General features: G+C 49.4%; 2 protein-coding genes across 4 annotated transcripts; both read left to right on the top strand.

Annotated features, from left to right (window-relative positions):
* Positions 1-318: 318 nt before the first annotated feature.
* GSTT4 (glutathione S-transferase theta 4) lies at positions 319-11,934 on the top strand. Of its 3 annotated transcripts, XM_086623523.1 has the most exons (6): positions 319-430; positions 563-619; positions 6,786-6,873; positions 7,954-8,104; positions 10,352-10,528; positions 11,734-11,934. In XM_086623523.1, the coding sequence occupies exons 1-6, from the start codon at positions 319-321 to the stop codon at positions 11,932-11,934; spliced, it is 786 nt and encodes a 261-aa protein (XP_086479649.1). The 3 variants fall into 3 exon arrangements, with proteins under 3 accessions (XP_086479649.1, XP_086479650.1, XP_086479648.1); XM_086623524.1 differs by lacking the exon at positions 563-619; XM_086623522.1 differs by lacking the exon at positions 563-619 and having other exon boundaries at positions 319-508.
* Positions 11,935-15,465: 3,531 nt separating this feature from the next.
* LOC147527415 (D-dopachrome decarboxylase) lies at positions 15,466-16,655 on the top strand. The gene is made up of 3 exons (XM_086623625.1): positions 15,466-15,573; positions 15,652-15,827; positions 16,583-16,655. Exons 1-3 carry the CDS (start codon positions 15,466-15,468, stop codon positions 16,653-16,655), a joined length of 357 nt encoding a protein of 118 aa, XP_086479751.1.
* Positions 16,656-16,856: the final 201 nt, after the last annotated feature.

Below are 16,856 nucleotides of genomic sequence, written 5' to 3'. Positions count from 1 at the left end.
CCTCCCACACTCTGCCCGTGGCTCGCTGCCGGGGGAGGCTCTCCTGGGGTCCTCCGGCATTCTCCCGTCCTCGCCCCGCGGGGCGCTTTCGCCCGGAGCCCTCCCCACGGCCCCGCCCGCCCCTCGCACCAGGGGCGGCCGCGGCCCCGTTCCGCGCCCCGCGCACCCACCGGCCGCCGCGGGCCCGGTCCCCGCCCGGCGCAGCCCGGGGGCGGGCGCCTCCCCCCCGCGCGGGGCGGCTCCGGGCGGGCGGCGACGGAGCCGCGGCAGCGTCCCCGCGGGCCGGGCCAGGGCGGGCCGGGCGGTGACGGCGGCAGGATGGGGCTGGAGCTGTACCTGGACCTGCTCTCGCAGCCCTGCCGCTCCATCTACATCTTCGCCCGGAGCAACAACATCCCCTTCGAGTTCAAGCACGTGGAGCTCTTCAAAGGTGGGACGGGCACGGCCGCCCGCCCGCCGCCGCGCTGCCCCGGGGGCGGTGGCGGGCGGCGGGGCCGGGGCGGGCCGGGCCGCATCCCGCCGGGGGCCGCGGGCTCAGCGCCCCTCTCTTGGCTCTTGGCAGACTCGGTGCTGGGGAAGAAGCCGGCGGCGGGGAGCGGCGCGGAGCAGCCCCGTGCAGGTGAGGGGAGGGGAGGAGATGGTCCCCCCCGGGCGTCCGTCCCGTCGGGCCGGGCCCGCTCCCGGGCGGCGGTGGGCGCCTGGCAGGAGGGGAGAGGCTGCGCTCCGGCGCTCGGGCAGCCCCCGGCGGTGTAACGCGATCCCCGGGCCGGGGCCATGGGGCCGGGGCCGGGCTGAGCCCCCGGGCGCTGGCAGGGCCGGGCGCCGCGCTGGGTCCCGGCCGCGACCTTCGGGCAGGGGGGCCGACCGCGGCAGTCGAGGATCGCGCAGCCCGCGGGGGGTCTGCTCGCCCGGCCCGGCTCTCTGAGCAGCATCCCGCCGCTCCATTTCCCTCGCCTGTCCTGAGCCGCTGCTCCGCTGGGAATTGACGAGCCATTGAGCCGGTTTGGACTGTTCCCAGAGCGAACGTCAGTTCGGCCCGTTCCACATCAGTGGAGGTGTCAGATCAGAGGAGGGACCCTCCCTGCTTGGAGACGCTCAGTCTCAGCTGAAGGAGGCAACTCTTGAAACCTGGAAGCTGGTAAAACGCTGGAGCTCGTGGAAGCGGGAGATCACCCGTTTATGAGAAGGATGCAGAGATGCAGAGCTCGGAGGAGGCTTAGCTGTGGTCTCAGCCTGGTGGCCTCTCAAGACAGGGTCCCATCCTGCCTGGGAAGGGTGAAGCAGGTCAAGCCTGCCCAGACTTGCACTCTAGAGCTGAGTGTGCTCCCAGCCCCTGGAAGCTCTGCTTGGCCCATTGGGAGGGGAGGACTGCCTCCTCGGGTGAGCTGAGTGGTTTTAAATGCATGCTCTGCTGAGGGGCCTGAGTACAATGGTTTGACCATGCAGCTCTTATTCCCAGAGCGGTCTCATGGCTATGTTACATCTATTTTTGTGGATCCCCAAGGAATGTTCCTTCAGCCATTTCTAGCAAATTAGTCACAGTGACAGCCAAGGAGTGCTCTGGGAACATGTACTTAGCAGAAACACTCAGCTGTTCAGACTTGTCCAACTGTACAAGATGTCTAGTGCCATTTACGTATTGCATTATCCTAGTAAATTGTTACTTTTTTCCCTAAGGCAAAGCATAGTACTTGGAAGTCCTTGTCTGAAGAGGTGATTAGCCAGAAACATGATTGGCAAATAAACTGGTCTTTCTGCTGAACTTTCTGCTTCTGTAAAATCTTGTCCCCTGCTCTTTTCATCCTCTGGTAAATCTCCTTCCCTGCACTACGATTTTGGCTTAAGAATTACTCCTGAGTGCAGCCTGCCCTGCTTTCTGACAGCGTATACTCTCTCTGCTTCTTAAAGTTATTCCTCAAAGCCCAGTGGTACACACTCTGTGTGTGTATATGTATTCTTGGGGGACATCAAGAATTAATTACGCCAGATGCAACTGATGTTAAACAGCACTTAAGTCAACATCACAGGAATGATAAAGATGAGCCACCTAATACCACTAAACAAAAAGGCTGGCTCTGCTTGCTGGGTGCTGGAGGAGAGGCACAGGCTTAAACTCTGCTAACGGCAAATACAAGTATCGCTCTCTGTTTTAATACAATAAGCAATCGGTGTCAATGAAGCAACCTGGACTTGGTGTTCATTCCAAGGCTCTTCTCAGTTTGCAGCTCGGTGGCACAGTCTCGGCACGAGTGTTTTGTGTCTGTATGCAAAGACCCTGTACGAGCCAAAGCAAACAAGGTGCCATCCCTGGGCTGTGGTGCAGACTGCGTAACAGACACTGACCTACTGCCCAGCCTGCTGTAATGACATGTTAGTCCCATCAGGGGACTAATATGTTCAGTATTCCTGCTGGGACGGCTGCGCAATGAAAGCAGGCTGAAATCTGATTCGGGCTGCCCTCACCCACTGCTTACTTCTCATATCATTGTTTCTCAGTTGCCTGCTGCCTTGGATGATAAACACAGACAGCAGAACAGCCAAGCAGCTACATCTGAGAATCAGCTGTTCATCAGTTGTAAGCATTATTGGCTTGCAACTTTCTGCTGCGTTTTCCTAAGGAGCGCCTGAACTCTACAGATCTCGCCAGAGCTGGAGGTGTGATGTTCGCTGGCCTGTAGAGCCCTTCTAAAAGCACAGGACCAAGCACCTTCCCAGAGCAACTCCTTGCTTGACAGTGGATTTACACAAACTTGCCTCACTGTTTTTATGATATAAATCATGGGCATAAGGCACCTCGTCCTTGTGCTTTGCCTGCTGGCTAGATTTTCGGGTTTGTTGGGGTTTTTTTGTATTTAAGTTTCTCAGTTATGAAGTTTAGCTTGCACTTTCTGTCTGGCTCTTATTCTTATGAAGCCTTTTCTTCCTACCTCTCCTGACAATGCTGCCTGGTTCTGCTGTGCACAGGGAACCTCTTACCCAGCTGAGCTGGAGGCCACCATCACCACAGGTAGCCAGAAATGTTCCCCGGTGAGATGGAAGACATGGGTTTGAATCCCTTCAGACAGCAGATGGATGTGAACCTTAGTCTCCCATGAAGCTACTTAACGCAAGAATTTAAAAAAGCATCTCTCAAAGAAGAAGCAAAGTAGAGGCTAGTCAGCTAGGAAGGAGAGCAGGGTGGTAATGTTTGCTCTGCTTCGTTATGTGAAATCAATATTGGGAAAGTAGGCTGTAATCTGCAATGCAGCAACCTTCCTTCCTCCCACCCCTTCCCAAAGACAACTGCAAATAAACTTGACAGTCTAAAGGCTGGTTTTATTTGTTGGAGACTATTTCCTGCTGCACATTTGTCCAGTAAAGCAGACACTGCCACTGCCTCCTGAATGGGGGCAAATAGTTCTTGGGGATGTAGATCACTGTCCGTTAGTTAACGGCCTTTATTTTTTTTGAACAAAGGGATTTTTGTACAAGATCTTAGAATCATAGAATCATAGAATGGTTAGGGCTGGAAGGGACCTTCAAAGGTCATCTAGTCCAACCCCCCTGCAAGGAACAGGGATATCTCCAACTAGATCAGGTTGCTCAGGGCCTCGTCCAACCTGGCCTTGAACGTCTCCAGGGATGGAGCATCCACCACCTCTCTGGGCAACCTGTTCCAGTGTTCTACAACTCTCATGGTAAAAAATTTTTTCCTAATATCCAATCTGAATCTACCTCCCTCTATTTTAAAACCATTACCCCTTGTCCTATCACAACAGGCCCTCCTGAACAGCCTCTCCCCATCTTTCTTGTAGGCCCCCTTGAGGTACTGGAAGACCGCTATAAGGTCACCCCAGAGCCTCCTCTTCTCCAGGCTGAACAGCCCCAACTCTTTCAGCCTGTCCTCATAGGAAAGGTGCTCCAGCCCTCTTATCATCTTCGTGGCCCTCCTCTGGACCCTCTCCAACTGGTCCATGTCCTTCTTATGTTGGGGGCTCCAGAACTGGACGCAGTACTCCAGGTGAGCTCTCACGAGGGCAGAGTAGAGGGGAAGAATCACCTCCCTCGACCTGCTGGCCACGCTCCTCTTGATGCAGCCCAGGACGCGGTTGGCCTTCTGGGCCGCAAGAGCACATTGCCGGCTCATATTGAGCTTCTCGTCCACCAGTACTCCCAAGTCCTTCTCCTCAGGGCTGCTCTCGATCCATTCTCCGCCAAGTCTGTATTTGTGCCTGGGATTGCCACGACCCAGATGTAGGACCTTGCATTTGGCCTGGTTAAACTTCATGAGGTTGGTACGGGCCCACCTCTCCAGCCTGTCAAGGTCCCTCTGGATGGCATCCCTCCCTTCCAGCGTGTTGACGGCACCACACAGCTTGGTGTCATCGGCGAACTTGCTGAGGGTGCACTCCATGCCACTGTCCACGTCACCGACAAAGATGTTGAAGAGGGCCGGGCCCAACACGGACCCCTGAGGGACGCCACTCGTGACCGGTCTCCACTTGGACATTGAGCCGTTGACCACTACTCTCTGAGTGCGGCCATTGAGCCAATTCCTTATCCACCGAGTGGTCCATCCATCAAACCCATGCCTCTCTAGTTTAGAGAGAAGAATGTCGTGCGGGACAGTGTCAAAAGCTTTGCACAAGTCCAGGTAGATGATATCCATTGGTCGACCCTTGTCCACCGATGCTGTCATCCCATCATAAAGGCCACCAAGTTGGTCAGGCACAATCTGCCTTTGGTGAAGCCATGTTGGCTGTTACCCACCACCTCCTTGCTCTCCATGTGCCTTAGCATGGTTCCCAGGAGAATCTGCTCCATGACCTTGCCAGGCACAGAGGTGAGGCTGACCGGCCTGTAGTTGCCCGGGTCCTCCTTGTTCCCCTTTTTAAAAATGGGGGTTATGTTCCCTCTCTTCCAGTCATCGGGGACCTCGCCAGACCGCCACGACTTCTCGAATACAATAGCCAGTGGCTTGGCAACTTCATCCGCCAGTTCCTTCAGGACCCGCGGATGGATCTCATCAGGTCCCATGGACTTGTGCACCTTCAAGTTCCTCAGATGTTCCCGAACCTGCTCTTCAAGTACAGTGGGTGGTGGTTCATCCTCACAGTCCCTGCTAGTTCTTTCCACAGCTTGGGCAGTAAGACAAGAGGCTTTACCATTGAAGACTGAGGCGAAAAAGTCATTGAGTACCTCAGCCTTCTCTATGTCCCGGGTAACCAGCACCTTCTGCTGGTCACGCTGATTGGATCAGGATTTGCACCCTAAATGTCATGTCTCCTTCTAGAGAGCACTTAAAACAAGTGAAGCAAACTCCTCGCACTTTCTCTTACGTAGGTGTTCCTGGACTTTTATGCAATTTCCTGGCATTTAACTGCTGACTGGCAATTCCAGTGCCTGCAGTGGGAAACTGAAAACCTGATTAGTTATTCAGCTGTTAATGCCTCCAAACTCCAAACGACTGTGGAGTTTAAACTCTTCTTTGGGATGATGTCTGCCTCCTGCGTTTTTCTGACAGAGGTGGGTTCACATATAGAGCCAGGAGTAATGCAGAGGCAGGAGTAATGCAGGGCAGAGGTGTGTGAGCTTCCCTGCCCCTAGCAAGTGTCCGCTATGGCAGAGTGAATTATTCCATGAGCCTACTATTGTATTGCTGACATTCATGTTTCTCTCATCCCAGCAAAAACTCTGGAAACATCCTCAGCTGCGTGTCTGCCAAGGGATCGGCTCTGTTGACAGCGTTTACTTTCTTTGAAAATGCTCAGTTCCCTCTGGTCTACAGAGGCAGACAAACAGGGAAAAGATTTTGCTCCCTGTGTCTGTACGCCAGCTGGGTTTTCTTTGATTAATTATAGAATCATAGAATCATAGAATTGGAATAGGGTTGGAAGGGACCTCAAAGATCATCCAGTTCCAACCCCCCTGTCATGGGCAGGGAAACCCTCCACTGCACCAGGTTGCCCAAAGCCTCATCCAACCTGGCCTTGAACACTGCCAGGGATGGGGCATCTACAACTTCTCTGGGCAACCTGTTCCAGTGCCTCACCACCCTCTGAGTGAAAAATTTCTTCCTTAAATCTAATCTAAATCTGCCCTCTTTCAGTTTAAAGCCATTAGCCACTGCAGTGATCTCTGTGAGCACAAGGCTTTCCAGTTGCTTTCCATCATGACTCCTTTGTAGGTAGAGTCAGCCACATTTACAAACTGCAGGGAAATTACTTGGGTTTGGTGCTGCCTGTGGTAACAGGAGCAGGAGTAGCAACCATCTGCCCTGGGTAGGACGCTGTGCCTGCAAACTCAACTTTTCCAGACCCTGCTTCCTTGGCAAATATGAAGTATTTTTTAGGTGCTGAGTTGTCTTCATCCTAACTTCGGTCTTTCTCTCCCCCCCCTCTCTAAAGCTGTCGGACACACTGTTCTCAAGCCAAGCCAGCTGTTCCCTCATACCTGCAATAGTGTTTTCAATACCAGGACCTTTGTTGCGGTGTCTAAATGCCTCCTCTCAGGGAGTGATTTTTTTGAGTAAGTTTTGCAAGTGTTACTGGTACCTGAGTGAAGCAACAGAATTCCTCTGTAAAAATGTGAACTGCTCTGTGCCACCTGCCAGGCCTGAGCCAACTGCCCTCCGCAGACAGCTTTTACATGGACTCTTCGATTTCACTACCTTTTAGTTGTGAAATATGACTGTACAGGGAAAATCTAACACAGTTCACTGATTGTCCAGTTGGCTGCAGGTATTTAATTTGTCATTCACTGGCAGGTACGTGTCTAACCTCTGACTTGTCTGTTCATGTTCTTAGGGCCATCAAATAGTGAAGGAGCTGGCAAAGTCAGCCTCCTGAAGAAAGTACCAGCACTAAAGGATGGAGACTTCACCCTAGCAGAATGGTAAGAACTCAGTCCTTAGACTTCCTTGGGTACCAGTAATCTGTGCAGCATTTAGGAGATGTCATTCCCCCGAATGATTAAGGATCACAGAATTTATGAATGTGTTGGTTGTTTTTAATAGTATAACCTCATTTGCTCTGTTTCCATTCTCTGTTTGAATTATCTTTCCGAATGTAAACAAATCAGGTGACTTAACTTCTTGATCTTACTCTGAATGCACTTACCTCAAAATGGGATTATAAACATTTCTGGGAAATGTTTAAAGATTATAAAAATCTCTTTTACCCTAGGAGAAAAAAAATCCCTTTTACCCTAGGAAAATATTCTATTTATCTGAATTATTCATAAAGGCCAAGTGAATACCTACAGAGATAAAATTTAGGTTTTACATTATAAGATTAATATGGAGACTGGTTAATGGTGTCATAATACTGAAATAATTGAACTATAGTAGTATCAGCATAGTAGGAGGGTCTGCATTTTCTTCTAGTTTGTCAGCACAGGATTTTCTGTGGCATCTCTTTTTGTAGTAACAGCCTACATGTTGTTGCAGATGACTAAGATATTTTTCCATCTGACTTCTCCTGCCAGTTACTGAAAGTATAAACATCTGGACAAGCACAAAAAGATTCTGTAGGCTGTCCTTGCTGGGACTTCCACTGACTTCAGTGGAAGCTGCAGGCTAGAGATAGGTCTGATGAAAAGGCAACATAACCCATTAGAGAGATGGGTCAGAACAGTGGAGGAACCAGTGGGGTTAACATTCCTGATAGACGATTATGGAGGATTATTGTTGGTTTACCCCAGTGCAGTCCAGCAGTACTGTGCACCTTAGAACAGTGCTGTGATTTTCCATCAGGTTAAAGTTTTCCTGGGAACTAAGGTGATTAAGTGCCATCTCTGATGTCAACATGAATTAGATGCCTATATATGGTCCCCAGACTCCATCAGAAATCCTGATCTGAATGCTTTTTAGTGGAAGCAGCGAGTTCAGAAGGGGCAGGAGAGGGACCTTACATGAAAGCGTTCTGCATCATAATTCGCTGACTCCTTTCTTGTCTCTTGTTCACATCTGCGCAGCACTGCCATTCTGCTGTACCTGAGTCGAAAGTACAACACTCCCGACCACTGGTACCCATCAGACATACGAAAACGGGCCCAGGTAGATGAATACCTCTCCTGGCATCATGCTAACATCCGGGCAAATGCTCCTAAGACCATGTGGATCAAGGTAAGGAGACTAAATATTAAAATGCGAGTAAAGTGATGTTTTCCTGGCAGAATACTGAGCGTTTGAACAGCCCCAATTTGGAGAGAGTTTGTCACGCTGAAATAACAAACCTAGGCCATTCCTAGCTGAGAGGAGCTGTCAGAGAGGGAGCCATTCCTCATTGTTCCATGTCAGGATCTAGCAAAAGCAGCTTTGGCCGTTTTATTTTTTTCCTTGTAGTAGGTTTGGTACAGAAGGTCTCAAAGCCCAACAGACTTCTGTTGCCTGGATTTGTGACCAAATATATAGCAGATCGGGTGTTGCCTCCAAGGGCCTCTCCCTCACTGCACAGCTGTGCAGAGTGTGCACATAGACAGAACTTTGGCTTCTTTGGCAAGTGTGTGCTTTGTTGCTGGAAGCAGAAGGGCTTGCATTCTTCATACAAGTCCCTGCAACTCCATCAGGGTGGAAATCCGGAAGGAGCCTTCTGTTTCCAGTCCACTTAGGTGCTTCTCTGAACTGGGCTCAGGGATAGACAGAACAGAGACACAGAGAGAATGGCAGAATTTCTTTATTCAGCGTGGTCAGATCAATTTACATTTGGGCAAAATTAACAGAATCACCCTGAGGCAGAAAATCATGTAGGATCAGATGATTTTGCTGGACACCTATTTCCAGCCAACTCACCAGACAGTTACTGCAACCATCCTTAGAGAGACCCAGGTGCAATATAGCCCTGCAAGTACAGCTGTGGCATGGAATTTGAGATGAAATCAGGGTTTCTAGTAAACAGGTAAGAACTTCACTCTTCCTGTGCAAAGTTTGCCCGTGTTTGTGCCTAACAAAGCATATAGGGACTCATTTAGCTTTTTGATTTATTGACATTGGAATTTTTGGCTAGAGAGCACAGAGAAGCAATTCAAATATGAGTCAGATTCATACAAGAAGCAGTTTCTTCCAGTCTCTGCAGGCTCTTATTGCAGTGCTTCAAGGGAAAGAAATCCAACTCGTTGCTGCTGATGATCAGATAACCCAGATACAGAAAGGTCCTCAGAATAATTAAAAATAGGGAAACGTATAAAGCCACCATGTAACAGAAGGCACATTAGCTAGACATGGGAGAAGATAGAGGGTCCTGAGATACAGAAAAGGAAGAAGATGCTATTTCAAGTGATTATACCCAGAGATTGCATCATACGTAATCGGAACCACTTAGGAAGAGAATTGGCCATGAATTTTCTGACGAAATAGATTCTGCATGTATTTGGCAAAAATCCTGGCTTGGATTACGCAATCCCAACTTGAATAGTTGAATATACTAGCAGTAAATAGAAGTTCAGTCCACACCCATCAATGGAAATTTCTATCTTTAATTTTGCTTCTCTAAATAAACTATATTTCTGTAGCTGTGGTAGGTGGATGCAGCAGAGTTGTGAAATACTGCGGGCTCCGACGGTGCGTACACCTCTGTGAATGGTGACAAATCTCATGGAAAGGCAACTACTCCCTGTGCCAGTGAGTCTGTGGAGACAAGCACCACATTTATATGACTGCTCTGGAAAAATTTCTAGTGGTTTAAAGAATGACGCGTGGGAGGCCACAGAAAGGCTGGTGTAAAAGCAGTGCTTACCTGCTCCCAGCCTCGCTGGCTGCTGTCACGCAGAGGAAGCCATTTCCTGCCTCTCCAGCCACTGTTGATGCATTCCAGACCCTCCTACACTCCCTGCCACAGACACCACTGTGCCCTCCTTTCTGTCAGCCTGCAGGACAGGCAGTTGCCTGCCTGCCCGCCTCTGGCACCCAGTTACACAACAGGGCAGATAGGAGGGGTGGTTGGTGGGCAGGCAGCCTGCTGACCCATCTTGGCAGGCTGTCGAAACCGAAAACATAGCAGGGGTGACTGTGGCAGAGATTTGTCTTCCCTGGAGCTGTTGCCTGTTTTTCTTTCGTAACCACTCAGGTGGAGTGGGAGGGCACGACTGCCAGGTGCAAAAAGAGCAGAATCTTTGGTCTGGTTCTGCACGTTGATGCCCATTAGCTGGAGGTGACTGTCACGGCAGATCAGCCACTTAGGACTGCTTGTGTGCTGTCTGTCCATGAGCTGCTTGGAATTGCAGCAGTCCATGAAGCTCTAGCATCATCTCCTCCTGTGGGTTTGCTGCAGGACCACTGACAATCATGAGTAGTTCATGAGGTGCAACCTAAATGACTACCAGCAGATCCATGCGAAGACAGCTGAATATATTCTTAAGTCTTTTCTCTCCTCAGGTGCTGATTCCCCTTTTCACAGGGCAGCCACTGCCCTGTGAGAAGCTCCAGGAGGTTATGGAGGGGCTGTCCACCTCCCTGAAGCAATTTGAGGAGAGGTTTCTGCAGGACAAGGCTTTTATCATTGGGAGCGAGATCTCCCTGGCAGATCTTGTGGCCATTGTGGAGCTGATGCAAGTGAGTGCTGGACTGTGGTAAGGAAGTGTCAGCACAAGGGAAAACAGACGCTGCTGGGCAGGGAGAAGTGCAGCATGTGGCAACACTTAGAATCATAGAATCATAGAATGGTTTGGGTTGGAAGGGACCTCAAAGATCATCTAGTTCCAACCCCCCTGCCATGGGCAGGGAAATCCTCCACTACACCAGGTTGCCCAAAGCCTCATCCAAGCTGGCCTTGAACACTGCCAGGGATGGGGCATCCACAACTTCTCTGGCAACTTCACTAGAAAGAGGAGTGAGTGGGGGCATAGCTCAGCAGAGCTGGCCTAAGATGATGAGGAGAATATGGGAGTGGGTTCAGAAAACCAGTTAAAAAAAAAAAAAAGCTGGCTGCAACAGATCTGTTTTGTTTCTCTTTGTTAACAATACTTCTTCTCCTTCATCCTTTATCATGACTTTATTTTTAACCTTGAGAGAAGGAGGTAATACATAAAAGTGAGAAGCAATAGCAGAGAGGTGTGATGAAATAAGAAAATTATATAGGAATGTTTTTATCATACAAGAATATTCTTCTTCAGATGGTACGTGCCCATACCATGTCTGGAAGATGCAACACTGAATCGCAGGCAGAGGCAAATTAAGTCTGTTACAAACCGGTTGTTCTCTGTAAGACCGTCAGAGATCCTGCAGCCCAGAAGTGATTCTTTCTCCCAGTTCTGTGTCCCAGAGGCTGCAAAACAGAAGTTCAGCTTCTCTACAGCATGGGGTTCCAGAAAGTGGCACAGAGAGAAAGTAGAAGGGGGTGAGATTATGTCAACTAAGACATCAGTTCAGTTACACACTTAGCGTTTTGTGCTGGTTTGGTGGCTAACACAGCAGTCTGTACTGCAGACTGTGCAGTTGTCCCTGGAACTGTCAGCCCACCATGTCTTCAATGCTGTAGCTGAAAATCACTCACAATAAGTGGTCTTCATCTCTGCTGCTTGTAAAAGCTGTTCCAGCACTCAAGGATTGACTTGTAAATGCCCTTTAAAATACAGGCTAGCTTCTGTGTCCTCCAGATAGATACACACGACCAGAGGAGACTTCCCTCCTTCCTAGTGCTCCTCTATGAGCTCTTCTTCATTTTTTCACCTCTACCTGTACCTGCAGGTACACTTTCGGTGCCTCCTGTCTTGGTGACTGCCCAATGTCTCACTGTTGCTCTCTCCCCCTTTCCGCAGCCTGTTGGAGTTGGTTGTGACATCTTTGAGGACAGACCCAGGCTGATGGAGTGGCGCAGGCGGGTGGAGGATGCTGTGGGGAAAGAGCTTTTCTTCCAAGCCCATGAAATGATTCTCAATATCAAAGAACTGAGCAACATTCAAATTGATCCACAGCTGAAAGAGCATCTGGCACCTGTGTTGATGAAGATGTTGAAATGAATTAACCTGTCTTACCATTTTTCCTGCCCCCTTTTTTGTTTTTTTTTTTTCTAACTTCTTCTCTGACCTCCAGTTCTACATGTAACTGGAATGAGCACTGTAATTCTAACACAGAAACTGCGGAGTGCTTCCCCCCACCTTGCCAGGCCTTTCCTGTGTCTTTGAGGGTGGAAGCTGGGGAAGTTTTAAGACCTGAAACATTAAATTTATACAAAAGGTGGAGGCCCTACAGGCCACTTCATGTGTGCATCTGGGTTTTATTTCAGTGTCAGTCTTCTCAGAGATCATGGAGACACGAACGGTATTTCGTGACAAAGTTTGAGCCAACCTGCAAACTGGGAACATTAGAGGATGAGGTTTGTTGTTTTCATGTGTTTTTAACATTTGCAACTCCTTCCCAAGTGGGAAGCACTGCAAAGCATGCCTGATCCTCACCTTCCCAGCACGTGTCTGCACAAGTACAGCACAAAGCTACAGGCAGTCACAAAAGTGAAAAAAGACATTGAATAAGTTTCTTATTCCTGAGGCATCTTGCTTGGCTGTCCATGTACATTCCACTCTTCTATTTGCCTTTAGGTTCCTGTGAGAAGTTTCCTCATATTTGTCTACAACTGTGAATCTTCATAATTCTTCAGTTTAATCACTACTCTTCATTTTTGAAAGCCTGGGTTTCATTGATGCTCGGTCTGCCACTACACAGGCGGCAAAAAAACCTCCCTCCCAAAAGTTGAAGGTAACTACAGCCTTCAAATAATTGCCTACCTAAAGTACTCTGCTGATACTATATAAGGAATACACTGGAAGAGTGCGTTCATAGTGATTTCTTGAAAGAGAATATAACAGCAATCACAGTTTGTTTTTTTTCTGTGATCATACTGTAATAGCAGTCTACATTTCTACTAGAAAATGCAGAGGGGGGAATAAATCTCTCAGCTCTTCTGAGACTGTTTTGGATGCAAGTTTGCAAAGTAAGTCACCCTGTGCAGCTGAAGTAATAAGAGCGATTTTGTAGCATTGAGCAACATATGCATCACAATAAAAGGGCAGAGAGCTGTTTTGGAGCTTTTGGGCTTTTTTTCTTGGCTGTGTTTATTTCTGATTAGCTGTAGCTCAAATACAAAACCCTTTTGTACTGCAGCACAATTTATGAGGTAAAACAGAATCCAACCATTGCTAGTTTGTTCAGTTGAAAAAAGCAAATTATAAAGGATGCAGAAACTGGTCGAATATAAATCTCTACATACTTCCATTCACAAGTAGTTGTTGCCCTTGAACTTTACCCTGAAATCCTTGCACAGGAACTCTTCCTGTAAGGAGTAAGACAAAATGAGTAAATAATTCAGGAATTGCTTCTTTCGCTAATCAAACAGCTTCTCTTCTTTGCACTACTGCCATGTCTTGGTTAGTGATGTTTCTGCTGGTAAGTTCTGTAACACCTGATGTGTTCTGGTGATATTTTTCACTAAGGTTTCAGTTCTAGATACTACTGATTTAGTCCAGAGCCTAGGGAGATTCTTTAAATTCCCTGCCTGGAAAGAGAACACCATTATATACTTCAGCTTGCATTAGCAGGAAATTTTGTTTTGTGATTATGTTCTCTATAAGAGACCTGACTGAAGGCGCTCTCTTTTCATGAACCAAAACGACTAGCAACAGACACACGTTTATTCGCACCCTTCCTTTCTTTTCTTCCCAAACAGTAGCTGAGTAATAAGTTTTTATTGATGTTTTATTCACAAAATATTGTCTACAACTGAGTTAAATTTTAAATGAAAAGTGGTTGATTTTGGGGGTAATTTTGAGAGTGGAATTGCTAAGTGGATGATGACACACACAAATGTCTGCAGGAGGGAAAAAACTACTGTGATTTTCCAAAGGTTGAGCATGTCTGAGACTACTTGCTGCTGTGCTGTCCTCTCTTGGTTGTATGGTCATCCCCCTACAAGCATTTTAATCACTCGCTCCAAGACAGAAACAATAAAACAAATGTCTTTAGTTTAAAAGCTGGGAGACTGTGAACAATCTGCCATTCACATGGTGAACCATCAAGAGCGAAGAACAATACGTATCATCAACGATGTTCCATGTTCGGGACAGACCCATGTCCTGTTGCAATTGCTGACATCCAATACTTGAATCTTTTCCTTTTGGAGTCCTTCTGATATGCTGGTTTCTTGTCATGTGGGGTTTTCTGGCCTTGGAATTGGAAGAGATTTTTAGTATTTGAAGGCATTAGAGAGAAATAGAAAAATGGATCCTAAATGGTATTTTACGTGGAGGCAATGACTCCCAGCAATCAGGCAGTGGTGACCCTGTACCCAGGGTTTGCAAGGTGGCTGAATACCCCCACTGCCTTTGTTTTGTTTCAGTGACAAACTCAGGATCATCTCTTCTATTTACAAGGTTTTATCTTTCTGTAAATTTGCCCTGGAATCTAACAGTTTTCCTGGTTATTTCTTCTACTGCTTTCCAAGATTTGAAGGGAGCATCCGTATTGCCACTTACCACCACAAGCAGCCACCCGCTGCCAGCCTGCTGTGCCCCGTCCCCTCTCTGGTTGGGTCTCTCTCTTCATGATCTCTCTCCTAGAAATCTGTTTCTAGCCTTTTTGCTGGCTGGTTTATACACACTACTCCTCCTGCCAGTATTGTCTTCAATAGCAGCAGCGAAGGCCAAGCAATTCCCTCAGCAGAAAAATGAGCAATGCCATCAGTTTTCATTAGGATTGTCTAGAGCTGTAGAAAATCAAGAAGTCACATTATGCTGGGTCAATTTTCACCACAGTGCTGTGCCTTAAACAAGATAACCTTTTGATCTAGCTGGTTCATAACCTTTTGCTGTAAATGAGCACATATAACCTTCACTGGACAGTAGCTCAGCAGCTGAGAAACCTCTGACCTCTAGATTAGACATTTCTGATGTGCAGATTAGACTGTCCCTGAGACCCAGCCTGCCAGGGGCACCTTTATCCATTTCAGAGCTCAAAGTCCTGATTGCAGAAGCTGGTTTGGTAATTAGGTATTTTGGATAAAACAACAAACCTCTCTGCTTGCCTTTTCATTCCTGTAGTGCTGGTGATTCTGAGAATCTCAGCCCTCCCTGCGCAGACAGGTGTGGAGGTGTCCATTGTGGTGACCAAAAATGACATCCCAGTGGCAGTTAAGGACCATCACGAAACTCCTTTTACCCTTCCATCAGTGAGATGGCATTTCACACGTATCCCAGCAATGCACATCGTAAAAAAGCAGCAGGCCCGAAAGCGGCTGCTGCGACTGGGGCAAACAGAGAAACGCCAAAGCGCTGCCTGGGGCTGGCGCAGGACGAGGGGCGGGCGGCCGGGCACGGTGCCCACCGCGTTGCTGCGGGCAGCCCCGGGAGCCGCGGGGATGGTACAAGGTGCCAGATCGGGGCCGCCGCCCCGCGGGGCATCCGCTGCCCGGGCCGCTCCGGGGGCGGAGCGGGGGCCGAGCGGGGGCCGGGCCGGGCCGGGCGGAGGCTGTGCGGGGCTGCGCGGCGCTGGGCCGGGGCGCCATGCCGTTCGTGGAGCTGGAGACCAGCCTGCCGGCTGAGCGGCTGCCACCGCGACTGGCCCAGGAGCTGTGCTCCGCTGCCGCCGACATCTTGGGCAAACCGGCGGAGGTGAGCGCGGGGACGGGGCGGCAGGGCCGGGGCTGGCGGGGCAGGACTGGCGGTGACTGATGGTGCCTGTGCCGGCAGCGGGTGAACGTGACGGTGCGGAGCGGGCTGCCCATGGTGCTGTCGGGCTCATCTGAGCCCTGTGCCCAGCTGCTCGTCTCCTCCATCGGCGTGGTGGGCTCGGCGGAGCAGAACCGGGGGCACAGCGCCCGCTTCTTCGACTTCCTGACGGCGCAGCTGGGCCTCGGCCCCGAGCGGTGAGTGCCGGCCCGGCCGGGGGGGCTCTGCCTCGGCACCTCCTTCGCCCCGAGCGGGCGAGGACAACGGGTCGACCCCTGGGGCAGGGAGAGCGGGGGCACCTCTTCTGTTGGGCTCATGTGGTGTGTGAAACACAGCAAGCAAAAGTACAGGAAGGTGTTCAAAGGGATGATGATGATGTAGGTTCCCATGTCCTCCAGGAGATTAAGGTGTCATAAAAGTCCGAGACCTCATCACAAACGTTAAGTGCTCTTGGATGCTGAATCCCAGACACATAGTTCCAGTCGGTGTAATTGGTGCAAACCCCAGTGTGCACTGGTAGAGCTTTGCAGTGGGGTCACCATGGTAAATGCTGGAACAAGGCCGTTCCTGAAGGTAAGCCATGTCCCTCTCTGCACCTCCTTCTTGGCTGCACAAGGAGAGCAGTAGCATTTCCCTGCCTCTTGGGTGCTGTCGGGTAAACACCTGACAAGACGATGGGCTGCTTGTGTCCTTCTGAAATGGACAAGTATCTCACAGAAACAGCGTTGAAATTGAGTCTGCTTTTGGGTTTGTGTGCATGGAGTCTGGCACTTGTTTTTCCCCTGCCCGTACACAGCTTATTTTGCTTCTGTTAAATTAACGCTGTGAAGTGTGAGCCAGCGAGAGCTTAGTGACGATTTTTTACCTTGTTGCAAACTGGGCAGGGATAGTATGTAATCATAAAATAATAATGTTTCCTGTCCACTGCATTTTTGCTCTTATACCCAAAAAGGATTCTCATCCGCTTTTACCCAATGGAACCCTGGCAGATCGGCAAGAACAGAACAGTCATGACATTCCTGTGATCCCTTGAGTGGCGGGAACAGAGCAATGATGAAGACAACCCAGAGATGACCAGCACCGTCTACTTGTTTCCTCTTCTGATCAAACCTGTGTAGCTCTACACCTTCACCTGTATGATTCACTTTTGTGTTTTAATCGTGTGCACAGAAAATTCCAGAGTGGGGCAATCAGCTGTACTGATTTTACTACAATAGTTCAAGGTC

The sequence above is a fragment of the Tauraco erythrolophus genome, chromosome 19 (genome assembly GCF_009769465.1).
Source record: "Tauraco erythrolophus isolate bTauEry1 chromosome 19, bTauEry1.pri, whole genome shotgun sequence".
NCBI lineage: Eukaryota > Metazoa > Chordata > Aves > Musophagiformes > Musophagidae > Tauraco > Tauraco erythrolophus.
The sequence above is the reverse complement of the archived record's forward strand: the minus strand, read 5'-3'. Positions and strand labels throughout refer to the sequence as shown.